Raw genomic sequence first — 27,418 nt, forward strand, 5'->3', positions numbered from 1 at the left:
TTTATTTGGTTAAAATGAATAATATTTTATTCACATGAACAACAGTACATTTGGTTTTCTTTCAGTGTATGCTGTGGTGTATGGCGGTGGATGTGGTACATATATCTTATCATTTTTCTCAGGTTCAGTTTTGTACATAAGCAATTAATTTAGGCAATTCGTTACTCAGCAATAATTTAGGATAAACAGAGCAGCCAAAAGAGAAAAAAGAATGAAAAAAGAAGAATGAAGAATGAAAAGAAAAAAGACAACTGAGAACTACGCACTACGTTTCAGTGGCAGAAAGTTACATTAAATAAACAGACGTATGAACATCAAACACAAAGCTTTCAGTTTATTAACTTACAGGCTAGTTTATAACTCTAACTCGCATTCCAGTCACTAGAATCCTCCTCTCGGCCTATCACACCCTGACTTTGCATTCCCCTTTTCTTCTTGACTGTTATCTCCTCAGTAACCTCTATCCAGTAACATCAGCCGGGATTTACCCTTGGATGTTAAGGATCTGTGCAGACAGACCATTGTGCCAGTTTTTCAGTTTGGCGAACCGTGGGCCTTTTACCTCTGATTCAAATTTCTCCCTGTAAGATAGAAGTGCAAAGAGGGGAAATTAAAATAAAACCACATGATAATGATTCAAATTAATTAGCAAGACTATCTGTGTCTCAACAGTGTCAAAGATTACCTTGATTTTCTAAGAGCCTCCTCATCTGGATCTTGCACTGTTACAGAAAGAAAGATAAATAATGATGAATGAAATGATGATCTATTTACCTGGAACTGATACTCCAAAAATAAATTTCAAAATAAATTTAATGTAAAAAAATGCATATATTTTTTATGTTACTGTAACTTAACAAATGAAGTTATGTCAACTTATCACAGGTAAAAACTTAAAATAGTAGGTTGAATTGATTTGCAAAACCAAGTTGTGGTTACAGAAATATTGACTTACTATATTCCGTTCCTGTGATGTGAGCAAGGATGCGGAAGGACTTGGACTGCAGGTTTGCAGCACGCCGGGCCCACTCGGACATCTCAAGATCCTTATCAGGTTTGATCACAGCCTGGTAAACAGGAGAAGCACTGTCCACAAGAGGGTCCTTCACGGGAAGTGAACTAATCCCCAGAAAAGACAAAAGCATGAAAAGTCGTTCATCTGTGTTCTTTAAATTGGTGTAGACACGCAGCAATGACGTTCATAAAACTGAATACAGAGTGCTCATACTAGGAGAAAGTAAAGATGTTATGTCACTTATATTCGGACATTATGTCATGCTTTTAGCTTTCATTTTTATATTTCCAATTGCAGACAAAAAATACCATGAAATATAAGTGGGAGATGAATGTACCCAAAAAGAAGCTCATTTCACTGTTTAGGTAATACATTTGTGATACAACTACTTACGACAGGGGAGATCCAGCGGTTTCTTCATTTCCTCTGGCTTGGGCCTGACCAGCAATGGCATCCATAATGGCATCCTGAGAGTACATGCTAATAGGAGTGTTGTACTGGGCATGAATGATAGTAGCCTTTCCCCCGGGGCCCTTAACCTCGATAGGCTTGTGAGTGGACAATGCTGAGTCCTTCAGTGCGATGGGGTTGAAATTGGGAACGTACTCTTGGCTGTAGTGTTCAGGTGAGATGAGTTTGAAGGAGGGCCATGGGTAGAAACCATGTGAGGGTTAGATGGAAAATCAGATATATATGTGTGAAAGAGAGAGAGAGAGAGAGAGAGAGAGAGAGAGAGAGAGAGAGAGAGAGAGAGAGAGAAGGTTAAGCATTGACTTACTACATGCGTTTGTGTAATTAAATAGCACTAAATTGCAGTAACAGGGTATCATGCGATTAGATTTCAATTGGAGCTACTTTATATGTAGCCGCTTAAAGTGTAATAACTAACCGCGAAGTAACATTTAGTTTAAGCCACTAATCTCCTATTAAACTCCTATTAAATTATATGGGACCATTTCATCCTGAAAATGACATGGTTTAGTGCAAAGAGGCTTTATGCCCAGCTGCACCACCTCCCGAACCCCAGCCAGCTCCCCGCCCCCTGTCCGCCACCACCGGACAAACCGACCAATCCAAGTGTGTCTGATTATTGTTGTTGTGACTACTGAGGTCAGGCACACCTGGATTAATCAGTTTGTTTGTGACTACTGAGGTCAGGCACACCTGGATTAATCAGCCTGTCCAACAATGGCAGACAGGAAACAAGGAGCCGGCCGAAGCCCAGGAAGCAGTGCAGCTGGGCACAAAGCCTATAGTGGGATGCAGAACTTACATTAAGTAGTAGTGGGTTACCATACAACATCAACACAACAAACAGCCACAATGCTAAAAACTCATCACACACTAGGTATGTAGGTTAATGTAACTATTTGCCAGTTAAACAGTTTCTGGCAATTGAATAATGGTCCATATTTCAAATATTTCACTAACAAGCATTCAGGATTTCATCACGTCCAAATCTGAACATTCAAGAGATAAAATGATATGCATGCCAGCTATGAATACAATTCTACATGAGGCCATGCTTCAGAGCTTACGCATTCACACTCAACTATTTTATATCAGAAAACTGTTACTGACTTGGCAGGTGTGTTGGCAATGACCTGCGACAACACAGAGGGTACAAACAGAGAACAAGAGACAAAAAAAGCCAACGTTAGTCTTGAATTGCTATATCTCGAGCAAATGATTGCTAATGGATGCACAACAAATTCATGATATGCTTCTCTTTGCAGTTAGACATAACGAGAAACACCTTAGCAGCTATTCCGATTTCTTGTAATCTGTAAATAATATAGATGACATAATACAGATGGTTATACTGGTCACATTTCTCATAAGTGACATTTTGATTTGTTCCCAGAACAGACTGATTGACTGGAACAGGTGCTGGGCGTCAGCGGGACCCCAGGAGTGGACCACGATCAGGGAAAGCGAAACAACGTTTAAACTCTTATTGAACCAAACAACCAAACACAGCTCAAAGATTTACACTAATAAAGAGACTAAAAAATAGTTTTGGTTAAACAACAAATCTGGTGGTGGCCCATGGCTTTTGCACAGTACTATACAGTAGGTTAAGAAAGTCAATGGATGCAAATACTCAATGAATTCTTGTTCCTGTGAGCTGCAAATAGAAGCTGGAAGATCTGACGGCATCATTGTGATAAGGCTTTATTTTAGATAATCTGTTACAAGAGCTGTGACATTCTGGGCCTGTTGAAATAACCTTTAAAATATGTTTAATAAGACCTTTATATGTTGACGAAATATATATGCCAATTCTGAGCATATTCCAAGCATGGCAAACCTTATATAATGGCAAGAGATGTAGACCTCACAAGACCAAAATAACCGTAGTATGTTGTCATTTGGAAACAGCTTACATTTATAGATACAGATATGACTTGGCCAGGCCCCGCTTGGATTGCAGGCAGGGGAGTCAGGTAAGCTCAACGGATCGCTGGTCCCCCGCTGCCAAGTACATTCCTAGCTGATACATTGCATGTGAAGCGGAATGTCATGAGGGAATGATGGATATTCTGGGTATTCTTTGGGGGGATACAGGTGAGGCTAGTCAATGTCTCCACAATTCTTGTTATTGGAAAGTTAACACAAGCAACTAGCATGTGGATATGTAACTGACTTTGCCGCATTACTCATGAATATGCAGATATGTAGGATAGGTCTTATCAGGTTACCTAGCCTATGAAAGGCATGTTTGCATTTAGATTGCCCTGCCCTGCTGACTAGTATCTGGTGAATACAAGCATATAGAGAGTTATACTGCCCCTTCTGGTTTGGGGTGGATTTCGATCCTTATCCAAAATGAGAAATATGAAGACACATGGGGTTTAGCCTGATCATTAATAAAATTCATGATGAATACTGGCAATTTCTGCATTTTCCTTCAGGTTCGAGGATCCACCTCATGTTTGCAATAAGAGATTTTAAGAGAGTTTCTTGGACTGTGGAAAACCACGCAAAGAGTTGCAAATGAGGTATGGAGAAGCACAAGAACATCAAACAGAATTCATTAGGCAACAACAATGCAAATGAGATCTGGACCAGTGGGGAACTTGAGAGAAACAGCTTGTAGGAAGTCCCTGCAGAAGCCTGTAGAGGGAGTTGAGTGTTAAGCTTCAGAGAAAATGGTTGTTTTTACAATCTCTTCTCATTTTACTCTCTCACTTGGATCTCCCATACCAGAAATGTATCGCCTTTACTCTGTTAAAAAATTGTCAAATGATATGTCCCAGCTGTCACTGGGGCAGTACCCCTAAAGGTCCTATATGTACCATTAGGGGCAGATTTGGTACAAATGTGTACCTTTGAGGTACTAATAAGCTCTCTTTGGTACCAAAATATACCCAATATGAACTCTTTAGGTCCAAAGCGGTACTTTTTAAAAGGGTACAGCCCCAATGACAGCTGGGGTACATATTTAATATATAGACCCATCTATATTATGAAATGCAGGTCATATTTTGCATCTCACTCATAAGAAATCAAGGGAGGAAATAATCTGTTTAGTTTAACATGTACACTTGACACAGGGAATATTTTAATGGGAGAGAATGTGACTTTACCTTCTGGTGAGGGATAATTGGCATGGGTGAGTCCATTCTCGGAGTGGCTGTGGGTACAGGAGCGGGACGTCTCGACCTGGGACCATTGTGGAATTCAAAGCAGAGGTCAGAAATAGTAAAACATTAGACTTTATATGTGTCATAAGTGTCAGTTACTTTAAATCAGTGGTTCTCAAACTGGGGTCCGGGGCCCCCAGGGGGGCCACGAGATGGTGCCAGGGGGGCCCCAGTTTTATGACATTGTATCATGAATTCTGTGAAATTAAGCCTAAAAAAAATAAGGCAGCACTACTTTGTATAATTTAATGTTTTGTTTAATTAAAATGTGAAGTGTTAGAACTGTTTTTTTGTCATACATTTTCTTTGGGGGGACCGCAAAGGAATGCACCGTACACAAAGGGGGCTGCATGCTGAAAAAGTTTGAGAACCACTGCTTTAAATTAATGAATGTATTCATTCAAGTCATCAATCAATCATAGTGATTTAATTGCACTGTTTAGTGATTTAGTGACTGTTTGAGCTCCATGATGGCTATCCTGATTTTGCCAAGTGGCTGATGTCCTCAGGGTAACATTATGTTGACCCTGGGACACCATTTCATCGATCAAATTTTAAGAATAAGTTTACAGTTTGTTTCAAGTTCAAGCTTACAACCAGGATTAGCTGCTTCTAGACATTGTTTTTTTACTCATCATTTCCCATTTTAGGGTTCAGTTCAGTTATGGTTAGGGTTGGGGTTTGGGTTTTATTTACAAAAATGTTGTCCTTGGGTCAACACTATATGTTGCCCTGAGGACATCTTTCACTTGGCAAAACCAGGTTGAGTGTTTATTCATAGTGATTTAGTTGCAAGGTTTGATGTCAAATGATGCAACTGAATTGATGTCATGCCCATAACCAATGATTAAACTGAGGGAAAGACATATTTGAGATTTTTTTAATGTATCCCAATCCCATCATTTGTTGAAAGGCATGACATCATTGACATTATCTATTTTTATTCTTGTACAGAGCACATATATTTTACCAGCAAATATATATATACAGTATATATAGAACAGACATGGTTTAATTTGAAAATTAGTGGTATTTAAACTGTACAGATTGATTTTGCATTTACCTACATTTTTATTTATGCATTTTGAAGATGTTTTATCCAAAGCATATACTAATATTATTCAGTATGTGTGTTCCCTAGGATTGAACCCATGACTTTTGCATTGCAAACACATGCATTGCTCTACCAACTGTGGAACACAGCTTATTTGGTACTTTAATATTGAACAAAAATATTATCTCTTAGCTGTCCTAAACTGTACCAGACATATAGTCACAGAATTCCAGACACACAGTAAAGGCTAAAATGAATCATTGTGTCAATTTGTCCTATGTTTAGAGTGCTAACGAAAAACATGTCACATTTCAATTTTGTTGAGTAGCTTACAAATCAATACATTCAGTACGATGAATGCCTAAACAATTGACAATGTACAGTTTTTTTTGGCCTTGAAAATACTATAAGGAAAGATTCTGGAGTGAACTCCCAGTAGTATCCCATTAAAAAAAAATCCTCATTATTGTTGTAAGGGCAAATTAAGGCTGTAACACTGGGGGGCTTTTCACAAGTCAGTGGGCATAGACATTTTCCTGGAATCCATCAGCTAACACTGCATATACAGTCAGATGAACCCTGACTGGAGACTGACATAAAAAGATTGTGACAGATTTCATCAATATATGAATGGCTTTGTTTGGAAGAGCAAATCTTCTTGCAATTGAGATATTCAATGCAGAATGTTTTGTAAATATTTTGGTAAATAATTATCATTTTTTTATATATGCAACAATTCTGATATCAGCACATTTAGGAGGCCTTTCAAAAAGTACAGATTTGCTCCTAAAGAGTTTATATTAGTACCTAGAGGTACATATTGGTACTAAAAAAGCTTATTGGTACCAAAGATGCATATAATATCTCAAATGTATTTGTGGCAAATGTATATATATGGGTGATTCTCACGAAACCATTGAAACACCACGGCACTAATGATTTTAGCTTTAAAATGTGTAATATAGTAACATTAAAAAGCATCAGAATTAACACAATACTGTGTTCTACCTTGCACAATGTGTGATTTCAACATAAGAATTTATAATTGGAAATTTTATCTCATTTTCTGCTGAAATTCTCATTACCGCAATGTGTCCGGCTGTGTTTGAACATGCGTTATGTTGTAATTTAATCAAATTAAAACAAAAATATTAAGAAAAAAATAAATGGATGTTTTGCTAGACTACTTTAGATGACAGAAAAAATATTTACTGAATATTCATGTATAATAATAATGAAGAAAAATTAGGAAAATTATGTGTCCATCTCTCATATTCTCATCCTCCGCAACACTTTTTGAGAACAGTTTAAGCACACATACAGAATTTTAATAAAGTTTGATTTTGAGTGACTAAGCACATGGACCAGTTACTTCAAGATGGCTACCAGATCATTTTTTTACAGTTAATTTGAAATATTGTCTTGCCAGAATGCTTACACGACATTTTGATTATCATTACCGCAACAGATGCTTATTAAATGTTAATTTAATTAATAGAAGCATAATACTTTGATTTTAAATGCATGTGCAGAATCTCCAAATTATGTTCTTTCAGGTTTTTCATGTCATTTTGAAAATATGTCAGTGTTGATGTTTTCTGACCGGTGCGGTAATGAGATTTTTAAGACTAATTTTTAAAATTATGTTACAAAAAGTGTTAAATGATAAGTAAAAGTTTTTAAATTAATGTTCCCATTTACTCCAGACTTTGTTTTTCAATGTCTGGTGGGAAAAAAAGTAAATTTAAGCAATTTTTACATTTTCATGCTTGACATTTTTAAAACCAAGTTTTCGTGAGAATCACCCATATATATCTGTACCTAACGATACTTATTAGACCCTTTTAAAAGGGTACTGCCCCAGAGACAGCTGGGGTACATATTTTGACCATTTTCTAACTGTGTATTTAAGAACCAGCCTGGCTAATCTTCTTAAAATCACAGTCTATGTGAAACATAGATATAAGACCCCGTGATACAAAATGTCAGGTGGATTCTAAGTTATCTTTGTAAGTTATGTGTTGGCACATTTTAAGCTGTTAAACTTTAAGCATCAATAGTTAAAGGTCGGCTTGAGAGCACATTGTTGATGTTTACCTCTGCATGCTGAGGCTGAGTTTAGAGATGGCAGACTTGATCTTGTTCTGGGCCTCCAGATGGGTCAAGCCCTCAGTGCTGACTCCATCAATTGCTGTAATGATGTCACCCTGATTGAGGCTTCCATTTGCCGCCTTGCTGCCTGGTAAGATCTGGTAACAGACATAGTGAATTAATTTTAATTATGAACACAGCTCAGTCTCTATTTCTCACTTATTATGCATGTGTAGCAGGATTAGGTGAGCTGTGATTGACAGCTGGTATCGCCTATCAGAGAGTGGCAGTCCCCTTTTAAGCGGTGATTGGCTGCTGCTCTGGATGCGTCATGTCCGACTTCCCCCCCCCTGGGGGTTTGCAACGTTAGCGGCAGGTGAGTTCTTGCTAACACGCTATGGTTAGCAGTTTTAATCTGTTTGTCATTTAAAAGTAATGTTGTGTTGGTTTTAGTGTGTTGTCTGTCGTGCTGGTGCCCTTGTCCTGTCCGTGGTGTACGTGATGGTGTACCCTCAGTTGGCTTAGGGTTTTCCTGCTGTTGGTTAACCTGTGCCTCAAAACAGTAAATTGTCTGGGGTGATGCCACTTTTCGGTAAGTGTCCAGCACGAAGTCTTAATGTTCGAGTTGTGTGTAGTTTTAACGTTATATTTGTTTCGCTGTAGGAGTCTCCCTTTCGTTCTATGCCGTGTCTCCCGTTGCGCTGTGTCTTTGCTTCTCGCATTACGGTGTTGCACCGTTGCTAACAACGTCATTAGCTGCACTGCTACACGTGGGACTGTACCTTGTCTGGTTCTGCTGAGCGGCTAGAAATAATGCTCCACTTTTAATGTGACCATCACAGAGCCGTGGTTTGCTCTGTATGAGAACGAGTACCTCTCCAGTGGCTGTTTTTAATGCATCATCATCATTGTGTTTCTTTTTGTTTATTTTCCCTTATTGGTGACGAACAACCCCTGTGTCTGTGAGAATTCGCTCAGATGACCTAATGATGCTAGTATATAGGATTGTTCATTATAGTTGGGTCCTGAGAACTGTGTTCTGCCTATAATTGACTCCTTGTTAATGGTACATGTTTACATTATATACTGGCTTCCTATTACATACAGGTGGTTTGGACTGGTATAATTAATTTAACTAATTATCAAATTATTAGTTTATTTTCTTTTACTGTCTGTGGTGGCCGTCGGCCTTGTGAAATAAGGCTGATCGTCACCATTTTATTTTGTGTGAATAAATTATTTATATCATTTTGGTTTGTTGCAGGAGCTGGGGTCCCACGGGTGATGGAGCTTTTCCGGTGGTGGTGCTTCCTCCTCAGGGCGTGCTGTGTAACACTTGACGTGTGTGATTGTGTAGTCTGAGTGCACAGTGGGGTGTGTGTGTGTGCCTTTTGTAAACACTGAGTCGTGATAAAGTAGTTTCTCCTGTTGGGAACCTCAGCCCTGCTGGTTTGTATGTTTTGTTTTGTTTTGTTTTGTTTCTATTAATTTCTCATTTTGAGATTTGATTGTGGTGATTGTGCATTTTGAAGTGGAGTGACTGACGTATGTTGGGAGTGCTCATTTTAAAGGATTTTGTCTAAATAAAATGTATTTTTGTACTATACCCATGTCTCTTGCTCACTCTATTTAAAGAGGAACGAACTTGTGTGCCTTTCCACCCTTTTGGGTGTAAGGAATATTTCCCTGGGTGTAAGTCCCGGGGTGGCGTAGTCGGAATTTTATGTAAAATCGCTGCTTTCGTCATGAAGCTAAACTAGCACCCCCTCGTCATGCCACACATGCTAAACATATTCATGAAGAACTGAAGAATCTCAAAGCGGAACAGAGATTGAAATCCCATCTTTGTAGCACGTAGTTGGCTGTATTTTCAGGCAGCTCATTAAAAAGTTAAAAATAAAAGTTGTTGTTGACGCCCACTGCATTTAACCCTGTATTCTGGGATCCTGCCACCAGGCCTTCTGTCGCACCTGCTGCCATTACTCAACCCAGACGCAGATAGACTCCTTTTTCTCTTCTATGTAATGTTTTACTAGTTAATATCCTAAAGCCAAACTACACATAATTGGTTTTATTATTAAGAAAGCACTGACTTATTTATCATGGAAGCTCAGTTGTAAAAGCCGCTAAACGCCAACTCTGTCAAAAATGAGATAACGTATTATACTTTTATCAAATACTTTCATTTCAAATCAACTTAATCCCGTCCTCAGGCCATTCAGAAATACAGGTTTGTTGGAAGAATCCATAAAGAGTCTGATAAAAATGTTAATTTACACAAAAACGCACTTAGAGGACTCTTCAACAGCAACTCAAAATCAAGACTTCACAGCATGAATTTCAGGATCACATCAAGTAAATACAAAAAGCAGGATAAATGTTTGTGGTGTAATTCTGCTTAAATCTATGTGTCAAAAGAGCCATTCACAATAGATCATATATAGTTCATTAACTATAAGGTTTGGAATCAAAATTCCAATTATAAAACGGTTAGTTCCAATCCTTGATTCTGATTGGTCAATAGGTGTGCTTTATTCACGATAAAACACTGCTATGACCGATTCACCCAACGGTTCTATTTAATATCACTGCGCCCTTAGCAACACCCTTAGCAACACATAAACATATAATGAGACAAAGTCTGAGAACAGTTTGTTGTTTTTATTTGAGCTTTCATGTTGTTGTTCGCAGTCAGGGACTATTTTTTCTAGCGGAAGGAATGCTTTTATTGATTTAACTTCATGAAAGTTGCACTAATTTTTTTTTTACTTTAATATTGTGTAGTAACCGTTTTATAAAAGCGGTAAGGTACTCGAGGCAAGTGCTGTATCGTGAATAAGTAACGGCTGAAGGGGTTGCAGGCACTCCGCTTCACGTCGTGCCTAACAACGCCCTTCAGCCGTTACTTATTCACGATACAGCACAGCCTCTCGTACCTTATTGCTTACTTACACAACTTTTATTGTAGTCTCTTTCCTGGTTTCATATTTAGTTTCAAACATTTAATGGCTTTTCATTAATATTCCTGCTATAGCATTTGGGTAAACAAGTGAATATACACTAAAAAAGCCAGGGTTAATTGTACCCTCGAAAGATAGGTACAAAAGTTGTGAATGGTACCTTTTAAAAAGGTGCTAATATGTACCGTTTTGGTACAGATATGTACCTTTTAAGTACCAGTATGTACATTTAAGGTACCAATGTGTACCTTTGAGGTACCAATATGCACCTTTTAGGTACAAAACTGTACTTTTTGAAAAGGTACCGCCCCAGTGACAACTTTTGCATCTTTTTTTATCTTTTTTTAAGAGTGTATAATGAAGAGGTTTGCATTACGCCAAAGTTGTGGCTATAGAATAAATCACTTCTAGCATAACTGCATATGTATTTTACCGAAGTATAACATCATAAAACACACTTATAATGTGTATATTAGCAAGGATTTTATGATTTATATTTCAAAATTAATATGGTTATGCATTTGCCAGATTTTGTCCAAAGCAACTTAAAATGCATTTAAGAATGGATTAATGGAATCTGAGCACATTGCTGAGCCACTAAATTAAGATGCCACCCTTAAAGGATTAGTCAATTTTCTTAAAAAAAAAATCCAGATAATTTACTCAAGACCATGTCATCCAAAATGTTGATGTCTTTCTTTGTTCAATTAAGAAGAAATTATGTTTTTTGAAGAAAACATTCCAGGATTTTTCTCATTTTAATGAACTTTAATAATGGACCCCAATACTTAACCGTTTTAATGCAGTTTAAAATTGCAGTTTCAATGCAGCTTCAAAGGACTCTAAACGATCCCAAAAGAGACATAAGGGTCTTATCTAGCGAAACGATTGTCATTTTTGGCAAGAAAAATAAAAAATATGCACTTTTGAAACCACAACTTCCGGTCTTGTGATGCACCAGCACGACCTCACGCTATACGTCATCACGTCAAGAGGTCATGGGTGGTGTATCGAAACTACGCCCCAGTGTTTACAAGTGTGGAGAAATAGGACCGTTCTGACATTGTTGTATGTGGACTGATACTAATTAATGTCTTTGTGTCAGTTTATTGTTTAAAATGGTCCGCAAATGTGCGTTTCATAGATGTAACACGTGACCTTTCGACGTCATTACACAATTACGTGAGGTCACGCTGGCTCGTCACACAGCCGGAGGAGGAATAAAAGTTGTGGATCAAAAGTGCATATTTTTTTATTTTTCTTGCTAAAAATGACAATCGTTTCGCTAGATAAGACCCTTATGCCTCGTTTGGGATTGTTTGAAGCTGCGTTGAAACTGCAATTTTAAAAATTCATTAAAATTAGAAAAATCCTGGAATATTTTCCTCAAAAAACTTAATTTCTTCTCGACTGAATAAAGAAAGACATCAACATTTTGGATAACATGGGGTTGAGTAAATTATCTGGATTTTTTAAGAAAATGTACTAATCCTTTAAGGGTGGCAACTTAATTTAGTGGCTCAGCAATGTGCTCGGATTCCATAAATCCGAAAATAACCCAGCATTTTTTAGATTGTATGCTGTTCCAATATGCTTTTCAGACCATAGACCATTTGTTTAAACTGGGACTGTATAGTAATACAGAAGTGGAAAGGGGAATTGCACTGTCAGTTGGTTAGAGAGAAATTGGTTACCCAAAGCTCTTGGTACTCTTTAATGATGTAGAGCTCTTTAAATGTCAGCTTTAATTGTTTTTTGTCTGCTTTTGACTGGGTCTGACTAGAAGCATAAGTTGGACAGATGATCTGAACTAATAGTTATGTGCATATTTCTGAAGGCTGATGGCAGTGTATTAATTTAGATTTTCTGTTAATAAGCACAAGCACACTTGCATGTGTAACACGGCCCGACCCTGTCAACCTTTATGCCTCTAGTCAAGGCCTAATGTTACCCGATGTCATACAGCAGGCAGCTTAAAAAAGCTTTTAACATTTCACAAAATATTGCAATACACAGGCTTCATGTGACAATTGACAAATGCAAATAAATTTACATTTATGCATTTGGCAGACACTTAAAGCGACTTACAGTACTCTACCAGGTATACATTTCTTTTACTCAGTATGTGTGCTCCTTGGGTTACTTCTGCGCTGCTAACGCAATGGTCTACCACTGAGCTATACAGGAGCACAAAATATAGAGAAAGCTAAAGGAAATCTACTTAAGCATGCATTTGTAACAAAATAACAGTATTTTTACAGCATGTAATACTGGGAAATATCTGAGAGCACATAGTCAAAACACTTTCTGCTATCTGTGTATGTCTTCACAAAGCTGTTTGGCGTTGGCAGATTCTCAAAGAAAACCAGACAATTTAAATGCATCATTAGCAAGCTCTCTTATCAAAATTTATTGCCACTATGTGGAAGCTGCCGTAAATGAGATCTATTTGGGTTCTAGACTGCATTTGGCTTATGCAATATTTTGGTTCACACAAAGACACAACAAGTTTGATTAAAATAAAAATGTTTCTAATTAAAAATTATTTCTGTGTTTCTGAATGTCTAAGTAGCTTTCCACCGACTTCTCCTTTAAAGAGAATAAACTTTTTTAATTTTTTATTTTTCTGCAACGCTTTCAATGCAGTTTTTTAAATTCACAATGACCTCAAGCTTATATCATACATCTATTGTTTCCTACCAGTGGTTCTCAAACTTTTTCAGCGTGCGGCCCCCTTTGTGTATGGTGCATTCCTTCACATTTTAATTAAACAAAACATTAAATTATACAAAGTAGTCTTGCCTTATTTTTTTAGGTTTAATTTCACAGAATTCATGATAAATAAATGTATTTTATAACATGTCATAAAACTGGGGCCCCCCTGGCACCATTTGGCGGCCCCCCTGGGGCCCCGGACCCCAGTTTGAGAACCACTGCTAAACCATTGTCTCTGTACTGTTTGCCAATATGGCCCTCAAATGTATTTCTGCTTGCCTGACCTTCAGTGCTGGCTAAAATCTGACCATAAGTCAGGCGTGCAGCCAGGTGCCAAAAGTGTCTGCAGGCAATGTGACTGTACGGTTATATCTGGTAGCAAATGAGACTAAACAGCTACCAATTCAGAAGATTTTCTTGTCACTAGTTTTTGAATTACTAGTTTATAGCAGGTTAAAATGTTTCGATTATGTACTCTTAAAAATAAAGGTGCTACGCAATGCAATCAAAGCACAAGTTTTGGCTCTATAAAAAACCTTCACAAACGGTTCCTTACACTATAAAATGGTAAGATTTATACGTTCTTTTATGACATCCCTTTCAGAAACCTTTTGTAGCACCTTTATTTTATGAGTGTGGTATGGCATCTTTAAAATATGCACCTCCCTTCACAAAACACACACACAACACTCACTCAACAATGTCTTTGTCTAACACAACACTAAGGTTAGATCTTTTAAATTAAAGTTGGATCACAGTTTGCATGCATGGTCAAAACTTGAAATTGAAAAAGTTTGAGATGTATTTCAAAAGGTTGCATCGCAGGTCTAAATCCATTTGTCAATAGCCACAGTACAAAATCTAATCATAAGCTGTTTATCACCTCTGTTGACATTAATATCACATATCCAGGGGTATTTATCACATAGAGACAAAATATCATTCAGTATTGTCATAATTTACTGAATTAAAGTATTAAATTAGATCAATTTCATACTATATGTCTTCAGCCAAATAAATGTCACACTGCATATTTGTATTATATTTCTTTATCATATAGCTAAACAGGGTCAAATTAAAGTGTTTAAAAAATGAATTAAGCAGAGTATGCAATTACCAGCTGTCGTTGTGGAAGCCAGCAGACTGATCTGCCTTGGGACCAGGATTAAGATTTAAAGTAGATTGTCTGTGCAGTGCTTTGCGGAAGTCGGCAAATCTCTTATTACATTTTTTAAAGATTTGATTGTATAATGCTTAACACACAGACTCCTTCCACATCTATATTCAGCGACACATGAGTTGGGAGAAACTAGATCTAAAATCCAGACAGATACCTCAACTAATGTACCAACAAATAATAAACGACATCCGAGCCTGATGTATGTATTATTGACATTGCAGAATCCCATAAAGCTGTATCGATACCACGACCTTGACAAACAAAGACTGATTCTCTACCTTGAATTGAAGTTAAAGCCGATCAACGTCGAGAAAGGTATCTGGTGTGAAACGCACGTACGGCCTGTGATTCATTACAGAAGGTCAGTGATTTGCAGTCATAGCAGACAGAAAACCACTGCACCCTATGAAAAAACACCGCAATACAATCTTCAATAAATCCATAATGAGACTTCTGAGGGATTCGGCCATGAAATGAGAATTTCTATATGAGCGCAAGACTGTAGTAAAGTATGTCATGATTTGTATTAGCAATACTGTTATATAAGGCATACATGCTGCTCTGTCAATAGCACAGCTTATTGTTTTGCTTGGCAGGTAAGACAACACCTTTGTGAAGCCATTTAGACCCACCCAGAGTTTCTTGGAAAGCAGCCTTCAGCTGAATGGGGATCCATTTTTGTTCTGTGCATTTTCCACAAAACTTGGGTACATTTATATAATCTGTCTAGCCTAAACAACCAACAGTATAGTGAGACAAACCGAACATGCATTTAATGAACTCCCATGAGATCCTACACTGTCAGAAAATAGTCAAAAATTGTCTCTTGCTGTCACTGGGGTGGTACCCTTTCATCTTTTGCACCTAAAGAGGCAGGCGGGGCAATGGCCATACAAATTATGCAACCTGATCTCACAAAATACGTGAAATAGTCACACATTATTTTGCTCAGTTTTACGTGCCTGTACCACGCATTTCTTTTCCGTGTCAGTTTCACGTATTGGTTACTCAACTTTTTTTTTACTAATTGCCGCTTCCGTTTGGGGTTAGAACAACTGTCTGTTACATAAAATGACATCCTTACCCAAACCCAACTCTAACCTTAACGTCAGGCGACAATGGTTTAAAAAGCATACGATAAAATAGTATAAACCAATACTTATAGTGACATCCTAACGCAAAAAGCAAATCTAACCCCAAACCGAAGCGACATTTGTTTATAAATTGGAAAAACTGTTGAGTAACCAATACGTGAAACTGACACGGAAAAGAAATGCGTGGCACGGACACGCAAAATGGTGGAAATATGTGACAATGCCACGATAAAATAGTTTAAACCAATACTTATGGTGACATCCTAACGCAAAAAGCAAATCTAACCCCAAACCGAAGCGACATTTGTTTAAAAATTGGAAAAACTGTTGAGTAACCAATACGTGAAACTGACACGGAAAAGAAATGCATTGCACGGGCACGTAAATGGTGGAAATACGTGACAATGCCACGCAAAACTGAGCAAAATAATGCGTAACTATTTCACTGTAATTTGTGAGATCATGTTGAAATTATGAGTTTAAATGATTAAAAATTCAAAATATGACTTTTTAAATAAAATTATTTTATGTTTGAAACCTTTCCTACATACAAAATATCAGTACACTGTAAAACATTTCTATAGAAATTACAGTATTACTGGCAGCTGGTTGCCAGTAACTTACTGTAGATTTTACATTTATGTTATTTACTGGCAACAGTTAAATGAACATGAAAAATTTTCAGTCTTTATCTTCTACAGTAAGTTACTGGCAACCAGCTGCATAATTACCAAATTTTTTTACAGTGTAATTTTTGGGATGTTAGGATAATTGAAAAACTTTTGTCCACCAATTTGGATGATCTCAAATGCCAAGGTCGTAAACATGATATCACATCATCCAGTAAACCCCAGGTGGTCTTTATGACTAAATAAAGTTTTTCTCTCAAATTCGAAAAAAATTGCTACTTCAATATAATAAGTAGTCTGAAACGCTTTATGTATCAGGTGGTACAACCAGAAAACTAGAAAAAAAATGCTATTTTATTAAACACATTTTAATTGTATTTTAAAAGTATATTTATGATTTGTCTATATACCAGCATCCAAGTAGAAGTCAAAAGGGTGCAACTGCTATGCCCTTAAAAAAATAATAAAACATTAAGCTAAATAATTTATTTAATAACTATATTATTTACTTAATAATTTTTTTAAATAAATGCAAGCTAAGTTAAGGTTTAATAAATACAATATAACGTTGTCTATAATTATTATTATACTTTTTATTGTTCTTAAATTTATGGTTGTTTTATGGTAAAATTGGTAAACTATTTTCTGGAAAATAATTGTAAATGCCACTATCAATAAACAAGCAATCAGCATGACACGGGGAGCGCATTAAACCTTATCTGGCAAATAGATGATTGATTGTACCACCTGGCATGTTGGCAATGGGAATATAAAAATATTGTGGGAAAAAATCATTAAAATGTACTGAAATGTTGGTCAACAAACAAAAAAATTAAACACATTGTGCTTGAATCCAAACACACATTACATAATAATTAAAAGATTTTAGTTTTTAGAAGCTTGTTTTGTCATTGAGCCATGTACAGATTTGTTTTCTAATGGCTTGCATCACATTTGCTATTTATAGACTTTTCCACTGTAAATACACCACAGCACTTCTCATCTTTCTCAAGCATAAGGGGCCAAAACTCTTTGGGCAATAACCAATACAACAGCTGCAACGTATTGTTACATAATAATAACGTATGATGTAAACCTGCCGCTAATGTGACTCACTGTTTGCCTTATTATTGTTGTTAAGGTCAAAATTTTAAAATGTGCTAGAAAAGATCGAACAAATGTTTGATATGTTTTCAATATCAATACACGAAGATGTTTTATTGACAAGACAGTGTTGTTGTCTCACCCGAGAGATGGTCAGGGGCATGTTGAAATCTTTGCCTCCCTGCAGCCTGAATCCCCATGGTGCAGGTCCACTCAGAGTTACTGTGTAATTGTTCATTTTGAAGACAATCTTCTTTTTGGATCAATTACTTCCTTACTTTTCCCTGCAGTCGGGATTACCAAACCCCCGGGTACGCGCAGGCACCGAGAAGCTTCTAAAACAAAAACAAAGAGAAACCAACAGAGTGAAAAACAAAGTGACACCTTATTTTCTTTAGTCTCCGCAAAACCATATACGCCACACATAAACTACACTCTGCCCTATGCGCACAAAATCAAAACATACCACACAATTGATCAGACTTTAACGCAACAAAGAATTCAAGCCCACTGCTGTTTACACAGATTTTTCAGTAAATTAAAAAGCATAAGGAGAAGAGTTCTTGCCTGCTCGGATGGCCTGGACAGACAGCCTAAGAATAGATCTCTCTGCAGAAAGTGATAACACCCAAGCACGGGGGGGCCCTTATATGGTGTGTAAGGGGACACCCCCGGATGCCTGCCCCCCATGATTCACATGGCGAATATAGCCTTTTCTTAGGGTAACACATTTTTCCACTGTACTCCTATAGTCGCTCACTCACAGGGCAGTGTAGATATTAAGCAACTAATAACCAAAAAGAAGCCATTATATGAACTCTAGTGGCAAACTTGACTAAGGTTGTGAACCCAATTACAGCTATACCATATCTACAGCCCTTTCTTCATTTCTATTTGGCAAAAAAGCAACATTTGAGGTATTTATTGCAGTAAGTCCTTGGATTCAAAGCTCTGGTGTTAGCAGTTACAGGAACACTTTTATCCTCATAACAGTGACGCAACACATTGACAGCTCGTTCTCGTGTGAATCCTCTGAGGACTTTGTTCCAGGTCTCTTTAAATTTCAAGAGATTGAGACATCAAGTTTACAAATCCTGTGTGAATGTGTTGACAGCCGTCTCTTCTGTAAAGTTAATTCATCCAAGCATATCAAAAGCTGCATGTACACATAATAGTTTTTATTTTTAGCAAACACACTATTGGTCCTCTACTCTAATAGATCAAAATAATAAGATTGAGCACTGAATGAGGCATATGCAACACTCAATATGGCCGCTCTGTTGACGAATGCCCCACCTACCAGTTAAAATAACCAATCCCTGATGGGATGGGCTTTATACAGTGTGATGAGGTGTTTGTCAACCTGTGCGCATGCTCAGTATCTAAAGCGACCTCATAGATGTGCTTAAGCATGTCTCAAAAAAGTGAGTGATTTAGCAACATGATCTCATGGAAATCCGTGTTATTGTCACAGAAAATTTGATCACTTTATCCGTGACCATGTCACGAATTCAGCTTTTTTCCATGACCACGGATGTTTTTTCTGTGTCACTCCCACGGATTTCTCGTGTCTTTTTATGTATTGTTTTCTCATTGTATTTTCCTATTTTCAATTCATTGTTGCTAGGGGTTAGGGTTAGATTTGGGGTTGGGTTAAAATGTACTTTTATGTATTGGTTTCTACATGTCTTTCTTCCGCTTTTAAAGGAACACGCCTAGATTTTGGGAATTTAGCTTATTCACAGTATCCCCCAGAGTTTGATAAGTCCATACATACCTTTCTCATCTCCGTACGTATTGTAACTCTGTCTGACACAGCCCCCGCTAGCTTAGCTTAGCACAAAGACTGGAAGTGAATGGCTTCAGCTAGCATACTGCTCCCAAAATAACGCGAACATTTTCCTATTTATGTGTTGTGATTTGTATAACTATTGTGTAACTATTTTCTCAGAAGGAGTAAATTTGCTCGCAGCACCCGAGAAGCCCCTGGTGAGGAGCAGAGAGTTCGGTCAGAGTTGTGCAAATCACTCCGCCCAAGTAGCAGTGCTTCGTCTTCAGAGAATATAGTTCCCAGTATGTATACTGTTAAAGGAATAGTCTACTCATTTTCAATATTAAAATATGTTATTACCTTAAAGGCGGAGTCCATGATGTTTGAAAGCCAATGTTGATATTTGAAATCGCCTAAACAAACACACCCCTACCCCAATAGAATCTGGACCTTCTGTTGATAGACCCGCCCCACACATACGCAACCCGGCATTTGATTTGATTTGATTGGCTATAAGTGTGTTTTGGTAGTCGGCCCGTCTCCTTTTCCAACGCGTTTTTCAAACATCGTGGACTCCGCCTTTAACTAAGAATTGTTGATACATCCCTCTATCATCTGTGTGCGTGCACGTAAGCACTGGAGCGCGCTGCGATGCTTCGATAGCATTTAGCTTAGCCCCATTCATTCAATGGTACCATTTAGAGATAAAGTTAGAAGTGACCAAACACATCAACGTTTTTTCTATTTAAGACGAGTAGTTATACGAGCAAGTTTGGTGGTACAAAATAAAACGTAGCGCTTTTCTAAGCGGATTTAAAAGAGGAACTATATTTTATGGCGTAATAGCACTTTTGGGAGTACTTCGACTCGGCGCAGTAACACCCTCCCTCTCCCATTATGAGAGTGAGAAGGGGAGCAGACTTTTCAGGCAAGTCGAAGTACTCCCAAAAGTGTTATTACGCCTTAAATTATAGTTTCTCTTTTAAATCCGCTTAGAAAAGCGCTACGTTTTATTTTGTACCACCAAACTTGCTCGTATAACTACTCGTCTTAAATAGGAAAAACGTTGATGTGTTTGGTCACTTCTAACTTTATCTCTAAATGGTAACATTGAATGAATGGGGCTAAGCTAAATGCTATTGAAGCGTCGCAGCGCGCTCCAGCGCTTACGTGCACGCACACAGATGATAGAGGGATGTATCAACAATTCTTAGTTAAGGTAATAACATATTTTAATATTGAAAATGAGTAGACTATTCCTTTAAAAGATAGCTGTGTCTTATATGACCTTGTTATTTGTACACGGTGTGACTATACAAATCACAACACATAAATAGGAAAATGTTCGCTTATTTTGTCACTTATTGGGAGCAGTATGCTTAGCTAAAGCCATTTACTTCCAGTCTTTGTGCTAAGCTAAGCTAGCGGGGGCTGAGTCAGACAGAGTTACAGCACACACGGAGATGAGAAAGGTATATGGACTTATCTAACTCTGGGGGATACAGTGAATAAGCTAAACTCCCAAAATCTGGGCATGTTCCTTTAAAACAATTCTCACATGGAGTTGAGGTTAGAGTTGGGGTTTGGGTTAGGATGTCTAAAAATGTAACAAAAAGTGATTCTAACCCTCACCCCAAGCGACAATGGTAAGAAAATAGAAAAAAATTAGAAAACAATACATAAAATGACACAAGAGCCGTTTCTCAATATCAAGTACGCCAAGTTCGGACTTGTGTCCTTCCTAGTTCGGACTTGCAAGTTCAGACTCGGAAGAACGAACTTCTGACGCGAAATGCATTCTGGGAAACTTCGCTGTCAAGTCCACACAAGGCTGCGTCCGAAAACTCTAAATTGCTGCCTTCTGAGGCAGCTTTCCAAGGCAGCAAGGCATCAAGGCATGCCCGAATTCAATGTTTGGTTTACTTCCTGTCTCCTGAGATACCTATGCGTGGACGTACATTAAGAATGTGATTGGTCGAGTCCGGTCGAGTTCGAAAAATAAAATGGCGGCCAAGGACGCGACTGGACCACCAATGTAGTGTAAATAAAGGTATATTTTCACTTTTTACACCTTTTAATTGCATTTCTAGCGATAAATTAGTATTGTAGTTTTCAAATATGTGATTAGTTATCACAAAGGCGCTCTCTGTTTAAATTTCAAACACGCTGCCTTAGAAGTGTGTCCGAAAATCTTTCTCTGAGCTACCTTCATGCCTCCGAAGTCATTTCCTCATGAGGCAGCGAGGCAACGAGTCACTGCCTTGAGTTTTCGGATGCAGCACAAGTCTCCTCTGATGCGTCCTCGATAAAATGGGCGGATCAAGAACACATCCGGGGATTTTATGTGAACTTGGGCTTGATGCGAACTTTGAATTGGAACAGTACTTGGGCCGCGACTGATGACGTTTCACAAGTCCACAAGAACGCAAGTACAGACAAGAACGCATATTGAGAAACGGCTAAGCAATCTGTGGGAGTGACACGGAAAAGACATCCGCGGTCCCCTCGCGGAAAAAGCTGAATTCTGTGACATGGTCACGGATAAAGTAATTAAATATTCCGTAACTATAACACGGATTTTTGTGAGATCAGGTTGGATTCATTCTACCAGGCAATAAATTGAGAAATTGTTCAATACATTTCAACAAGACCTTTACCTGTGAGAAGAGACGGTCACTTGCGAGACTGGCGAACATGTCTGTTAATCTCTCGAACTTGTTGTCGTCAACAGTTGAGCTGAAAGTAGTCCATTGTCAGAAATGATGACTGACATTGCCAGCACTTTCAAGCAAAACCTCCATCGGTCATCCGGTGCCATCCACAGTGCTTTCATGAAGGATCCAAGTTATCATTTGTTGAGGTCATTCTGAGTGAAGCCTGTCAGTGAAGCCTTTTATTGTAACAGCACAAAAAGCATTCTGGTTCCATCCTTACAACTGTTATTACCAAAACAATGCTGGTATATGAAAACGTAAGCTTTGAGTCATAAACTAACTCACATTTGTTCACCTTTTATTTACTGTGACATGGTTTTTGATTTTAAACCATAGGTCTTTGCTTCTGCTTAATAGTGCAGGATAATGTTTAGATATGAGGCGATAGCAGAATAACTTGCCTGCAGTATGTACTTCAACTTTAGGCTAATAATTAATTTTTATCTTTATATTTTTTTAACATTTTACTTATATTATGACACTGCTGGCAAATTCATGCTAACAACCTAAGGGAAAGTTTTACTGAGTTGATGTGATATTCATTTATAGTAGAGCAAATTAAATCACATCAAAACACACAAGTATGCATAATGTACAGATGGTTTCTTTCCAGTCATAGAGCATATACGCTGGGTCACTGTGCAGATGGGGGAGACTGAGGGCAATTGTAACAGAGGGCGATTGTAACATACTCAACTCCCCCAAACAGAAACAAGCTAGAGCGATGACACTGAATCTGCAGATGCTGAGTAGGATTCTCTCTCTGCATGTGAAAAACGATAATTAAAAAAACACACAGAATTTAAGATATGAAAATATTTGGATGTACAGTATTTTTCTGCTGCCTAATTTAGTTTAGATATTTTATCTGGGTTATAGAGGTTATGCATTGACATCAGTTTTCCACATGACCATGTTGAGTGGCAAATGATGCAACAAAATGGCTGGTTTTCATAGTGGCTGCTGCGAAAACGCCAGTAAAACTGACTATTATCAGCTTAAATTGAATTTAGTTGGACTTAATAGCAGAGGTGGACAATACGTAGTAACAATAGTTACATTTTCCAAGCATCTGTGCTTTATTAGGGTGTTTGTATTGGAAAATTTACTTCACTACATTCTAAAGCATAGAATCATACTGTGTATTCTTTAATATTGCACATTAAAATGTTTTTAATTCCTAATTAGTAATTACATTAAAATTGTGTAATTTTACTTGTGTAAAGGTACGTAAATGTACTTAAATCTTAATTGTACAACAAACACGTGTATTTATGAAATGTTATAAAGTAAAAATTATGATAATTTGCTTTGAAATGTATGTTTTCCAAAGAAAAACACTGATAAAATACAAATACTTGAAAAAAGAAAGTAAAATACTCAAGTATTGTCCACCTAGCAACTTGTCAACCCACCTGTGGTCAGTGGACGTTGGCATGAACGATCAATTTACTTCTCCTTTCTGTGTTTTTTTGGCAGTCTGTAAAACGATTGCTCAGAATTCTTGTTAATCTGTACAGTCTATCGCACAACAGCTTTTTCCCATTTAGATGCGCTTTCCCGTGTTTTCGCTGATTTTACACTGTACACAAATTCTGCCGCTCTGTCTTTTGCCACTCAGTGGGCATAACCGCAGTCACTTTTGTCGAATATGACGTCACGTGCATACCCTCTATTGATAAAAAACTGCTAACCTATGCTAATGTAGCTGTGGAAGTTTTTATCATGGCTGCAACATCAGGGGCAATTGTAACATTGTGTTAGATTGCCCCCAAGCCACCTTGTTTGTCTGTTGACATACTTTTCTGCTAGAAAATAAGCATATTTCACTAAATTTAAATGTAAAACCACATTTAAAAGAGCTGCTTTTAAAAATATAGAGAATATAATCTTCACATGATCTCATTGAGTTAATTGTGTTAATATGTCTATCTTGTACCATTTAATTAAAGTTTGTTTAAAGACTTAAAACTTTGGGTTAAAATATTGCATTTAGGTGCAACAAGAAATTGTTGACAGTGTAGGATTTATTTTAAGATAGAGTGGGTTATATGACCTTTCCTCAGCATTACAATTGCCCCCAAACAGTCCCTACCAAGTTAAAAGAACACTCAAAGCCCTAATGCTGTCCATACTCAAAAAGTCAAGCAATCATGACTTAAATTTTGCATTTTGGATCCATAACTTAACTCAGTGGTTCTCAAACTTTTTCAGCGTGCGGCCCCCCTTGTATATGGTGCATTCCTTCGCGGCCCCCCAAATTTTTTTTATAACAAATTTGTTCTAAAACGTAACATTTTAATAAGACAAAATATATTAAAGTATACAAAGTAGTGCTGTTGGTTAGTAGTCTTATTTTTTTTAGGTTTAATTACACAGAATTCATGATAAATTAATGTATTTTATGAAATGTCATAAAACTGGGGCCCCCCTGGCACCATCTCGCGGCCCCCCTGGGGGCCCCGGCCCCCAGTTTGAGAACCACTGACTTAACTATCTGTTAATTTAATTATTAACTTACAAAAAACTAAAATTTAAAAATTCAAGTGCAATTAACTTTATCAATTATTTTATAAATTATCAGTTTAAAAATGCTGTAAGGAATACCCATAAGCCCTTGCGCCCAAAAAAATTTGGAATGATTTCATTTCGGTTAAAGAATAACAACATGTAAACAGTTGTTAATAACATTTCTTCAGTTTGTTGTGAGTCAGTCCTGAATACTTTTCATTACACCTTGTTATATAAAGTTAAATGACAATTTAAGTTCAGTCCTTATGAACACCAAGTGAACTTAATTGTTTAAGTGCACTGTACAAACTTCAAGTTTGGTGAACTTAACAATTTAATTTCAGTCTATGTGGCCACCAAGTTAAGTGAACTTAAATATATAAGTTTTTTGGGAGACCCATTACTTAAATGAATTGAGGGAAAAAGTCAACTATGAGTTCAGTCAACTTCTTAAGGTTTTCTGTGAATTAAAAAACAAAGTTTATAATTCTTTTGTCAACTGAACTGTATTTAATGGACAGAATGCAATATTTTGATTCACAAACTGTGTAAATGGTTTATTTAAAAAAATAAATGAGACCACAAAACATTAAAAGAACAGAACTACATTGCTCAATTTAAATAATTTTGGTCACACTTTACAAAAAGGTTGTTTTTGTTAAAATTGGGTAATGCATTAGGTAACGTGAACAATGAACAATAGCCTACTTCTTCAGCATTTTTAATCTTTGTTTATGTTATTTTCAGCATTTAATAAATTTTTAAAATCAAAGTTGTAACTGTTAACATTAGTTAATGCATAAACTAACACGAACAATTGTATCGGCATTAACTAAATTTAACGGAGATTAATAAATACTGAAAAACTAGTTTGCTTATTGTTATATTATACATTTTAAGCTAATACCTTTACTAACATTAACAACTTTATTGTAAAGTGTCAAAATCATAAATACCACTTAATAATATAAATACTAATTAATACGTAAAATCTGTCATAATGCATACTCATTAGAATTTTATATTTATTACCTATCAATCAGATACATCATTTAACAAATCAATTTAAAATCTTTCAAATGTTTTAAAGTGTTTGCAAGATAAACTATGAAGGCTTTTTTATGCTTTTGACAATCAAAACAGGGGGAAAAAGCAAAGACAGTAGCATCAAACAAGAATTACAGAATAAGAGAAACAATACACTGAAATAAATAAAAACAGATTTCAGTCTAGAGGCATTAAACATGGTGGCCCTAATTGTAAGTTCAGCCGAGATACTCGGATGACCCCTACTTTGGGTCAGTGAGCCCATGCATGCTACAGTTTGTACTCCATTATAAGCTTCTGCGAGGGAACAAGTCAATGCCATAGAGCTGTTTACTCTTTAATCTTATCTCCAGAGGCTTGTGACCTTGTTAAGAGCTCAGTGTAAGAGTGAGACAGACACTTCTGAATCTGTTACATAAATGCACAGGCACACTTCCCCTACTGCTTACACTGACATAATCCATGCAAGGTTTTGGAATCTATAAATTAAATGTACAGTAGGTTCTATAGGGCATTATTAACATATAATACTTATTGAAAACATGCATGCAGGAAAAATGACAAAAGCGAAACACATTTTTGTCTAGTGATAATAGAAAAAACAAATGCATTAATGCAGAGGGAAGAGAGTGCGTGAGTTTGTAAGCTGTGGGACATTAATTAATGTGGGCTGGTGAATTCAGGCACATGTCCTGAGGTTCACAACATCAGCCACCAGCACTTTATCACCATCTAATCTGCAGCACTTGACAGGGAACACATGTAATGGTTTTGGTCTCAGGGACAGACTTGTGCCATAACAAATCATTGCGCTGCAGAAGTCGCTCTTTCACTTTCAGTGTGGGTAGGGGTGATGCAGACTGTATGACAGATTTCAATATTAGCTATGTCTTTGGCTCATAAGCTCTCAAGCTTAAGCTTGTCTTCACTTCACAACCTGCAGCCCTTATCACATTGTGCTGACATATATAAGCTACAAAATTATAGATCATTTAAAATGTACAATCTAACCGTTGCTGATGTGCAATTTACTGTAAATCAAACTTGCTTAGGATACTTAAATCAACAGACTAACTATAAATTAATAGAGCACCCTGGTAACTTTAGAAAGTATGCCAGTCGAGCATTTACACATACATTTACTGTCTATAGGCATTCATCACATACTTATTTTCCGAAGTAGCAAAGTGCAAATTCCTGAAGCTTGTGGAGCACGAACATAACAACACCAGAGTCATGGGTTTCTTTCCAAGGGAATGCATGGACAAATAAAATGTTTTTCCCAAATGCACTGTAGGACAAAACGCATAATACATACATTGTATTAAAGGGATAGTCACTTCAAAATGAAAATTCTGTCACCACTCTCCCACCCTCATGCTGCTCCACACCTGTACGAATTTCTTTTTTCTGATGAACACAAAAGAAGATACCCCAAAAAATGATGGCAAACACACAGCAGACAGTGACCATTGACTTCCATAGTAGGAAAAACATATTTTGGAAGTATTGTGATAAATGATGAAGAAAATATTTTGTAAAAAATGATGGTAAGCACACAGTTGACAGTACCCATTAAATTCCATCATATTTTTTTATTCCTACTATGGAAGTCTATGGTCATCATCTGCTGTGTGCTCACCATCACTTCCCAAAATATCCGCCTCTGCGTTCATCAGAATTTTTTTTTATACAGGTCTAAAACGACATGAAGATGAGTAAATGATGACAGAACTTTCATTCCAAAGTGAACTATCCCTTTAATCAGCTCATGCTTCCTACGAATCAATCCCAGGACCCTAGTGTTTACTCGTATCTCCAGCAGCCATATCACCCTGTTGCCCACTGAAGCTAAGCAGGGTTGAGCCTGGTCAGTACTTGGATGG

At 37.2% G+C, this 27,418-nt stretch overlaps 1 protein-coding gene across 2 annotated transcripts; it reads right to left on the reverse strand.

Moving 5' to 3' along the window:
* Window positions 1-18,202, reverse strand: ldb3b (LIM domain binding 3b). Of its 2 annotated transcripts, none has more exons than XM_055176492.2 (9): window positions 18,057-18,202; window positions 17,632-17,824; window positions 7,814-7,965; window positions 4,606-4,681; window positions 2,597-2,619; window positions 1,409-1,627; window positions 956-1,119; window positions 686-722; window positions 1-581 (listed from the first exon to the last, which is right to left on the reverse strand). In XM_055176492.2, the coding sequence occupies exons 2-9, from the start codon at window positions 17,725-17,727 to the stop codon at window positions 485-487; spliced, it is 864 nt and encodes a 287-aa protein (XP_055032467.1). In that variant the 5' UTR covers window positions 17,728-17,824; window positions 18,057-18,202; the 3' UTR covers window positions 1-484. The 2 variants fall into 2 exon arrangements, with proteins under 2 accessions (XP_055032467.1, XP_055032468.1); XM_055176493.2 differs by having other exon boundaries at window positions 17,956-18,106.
* Between the last annotated feature and the right edge of the window lie 9,216 nt (window positions 18,203-27,418).

This window comes from Misgurnus anguillicaudatus, chromosome 4 (genome assembly GCF_027580225.2).
Source record: "Misgurnus anguillicaudatus chromosome 4, ASM2758022v2, whole genome shotgun sequence".
Classification (NCBI taxonomy): Eukaryota; Metazoa; Chordata; class Actinopteri; order Cypriniformes; family Cobitidae; genus Misgurnus; species Misgurnus anguillicaudatus.

Coding starts and splice junctions, on each gene's coding strand:
- ldb3b (XM_055176492.2), bottom strand. CDS start 17,727: ATGAACAATTACACAGTAACTCTGAGTGGACCTGCACCATGGGGATTC. Junction 7,966..17,631: donor TGCCCCTGACCATCTCTCGG/GTGAGACAACAA, acceptor GTCTGTTACCAG/ATCTTACCAGGCAGCAAGGC. Junction 582..685: donor GAGGCTCTTAGAAAATCAAG/GTAATCTTTGAC, acceptor TCTATCTTACAG/GGAGAAATTTGAATCAGAGG.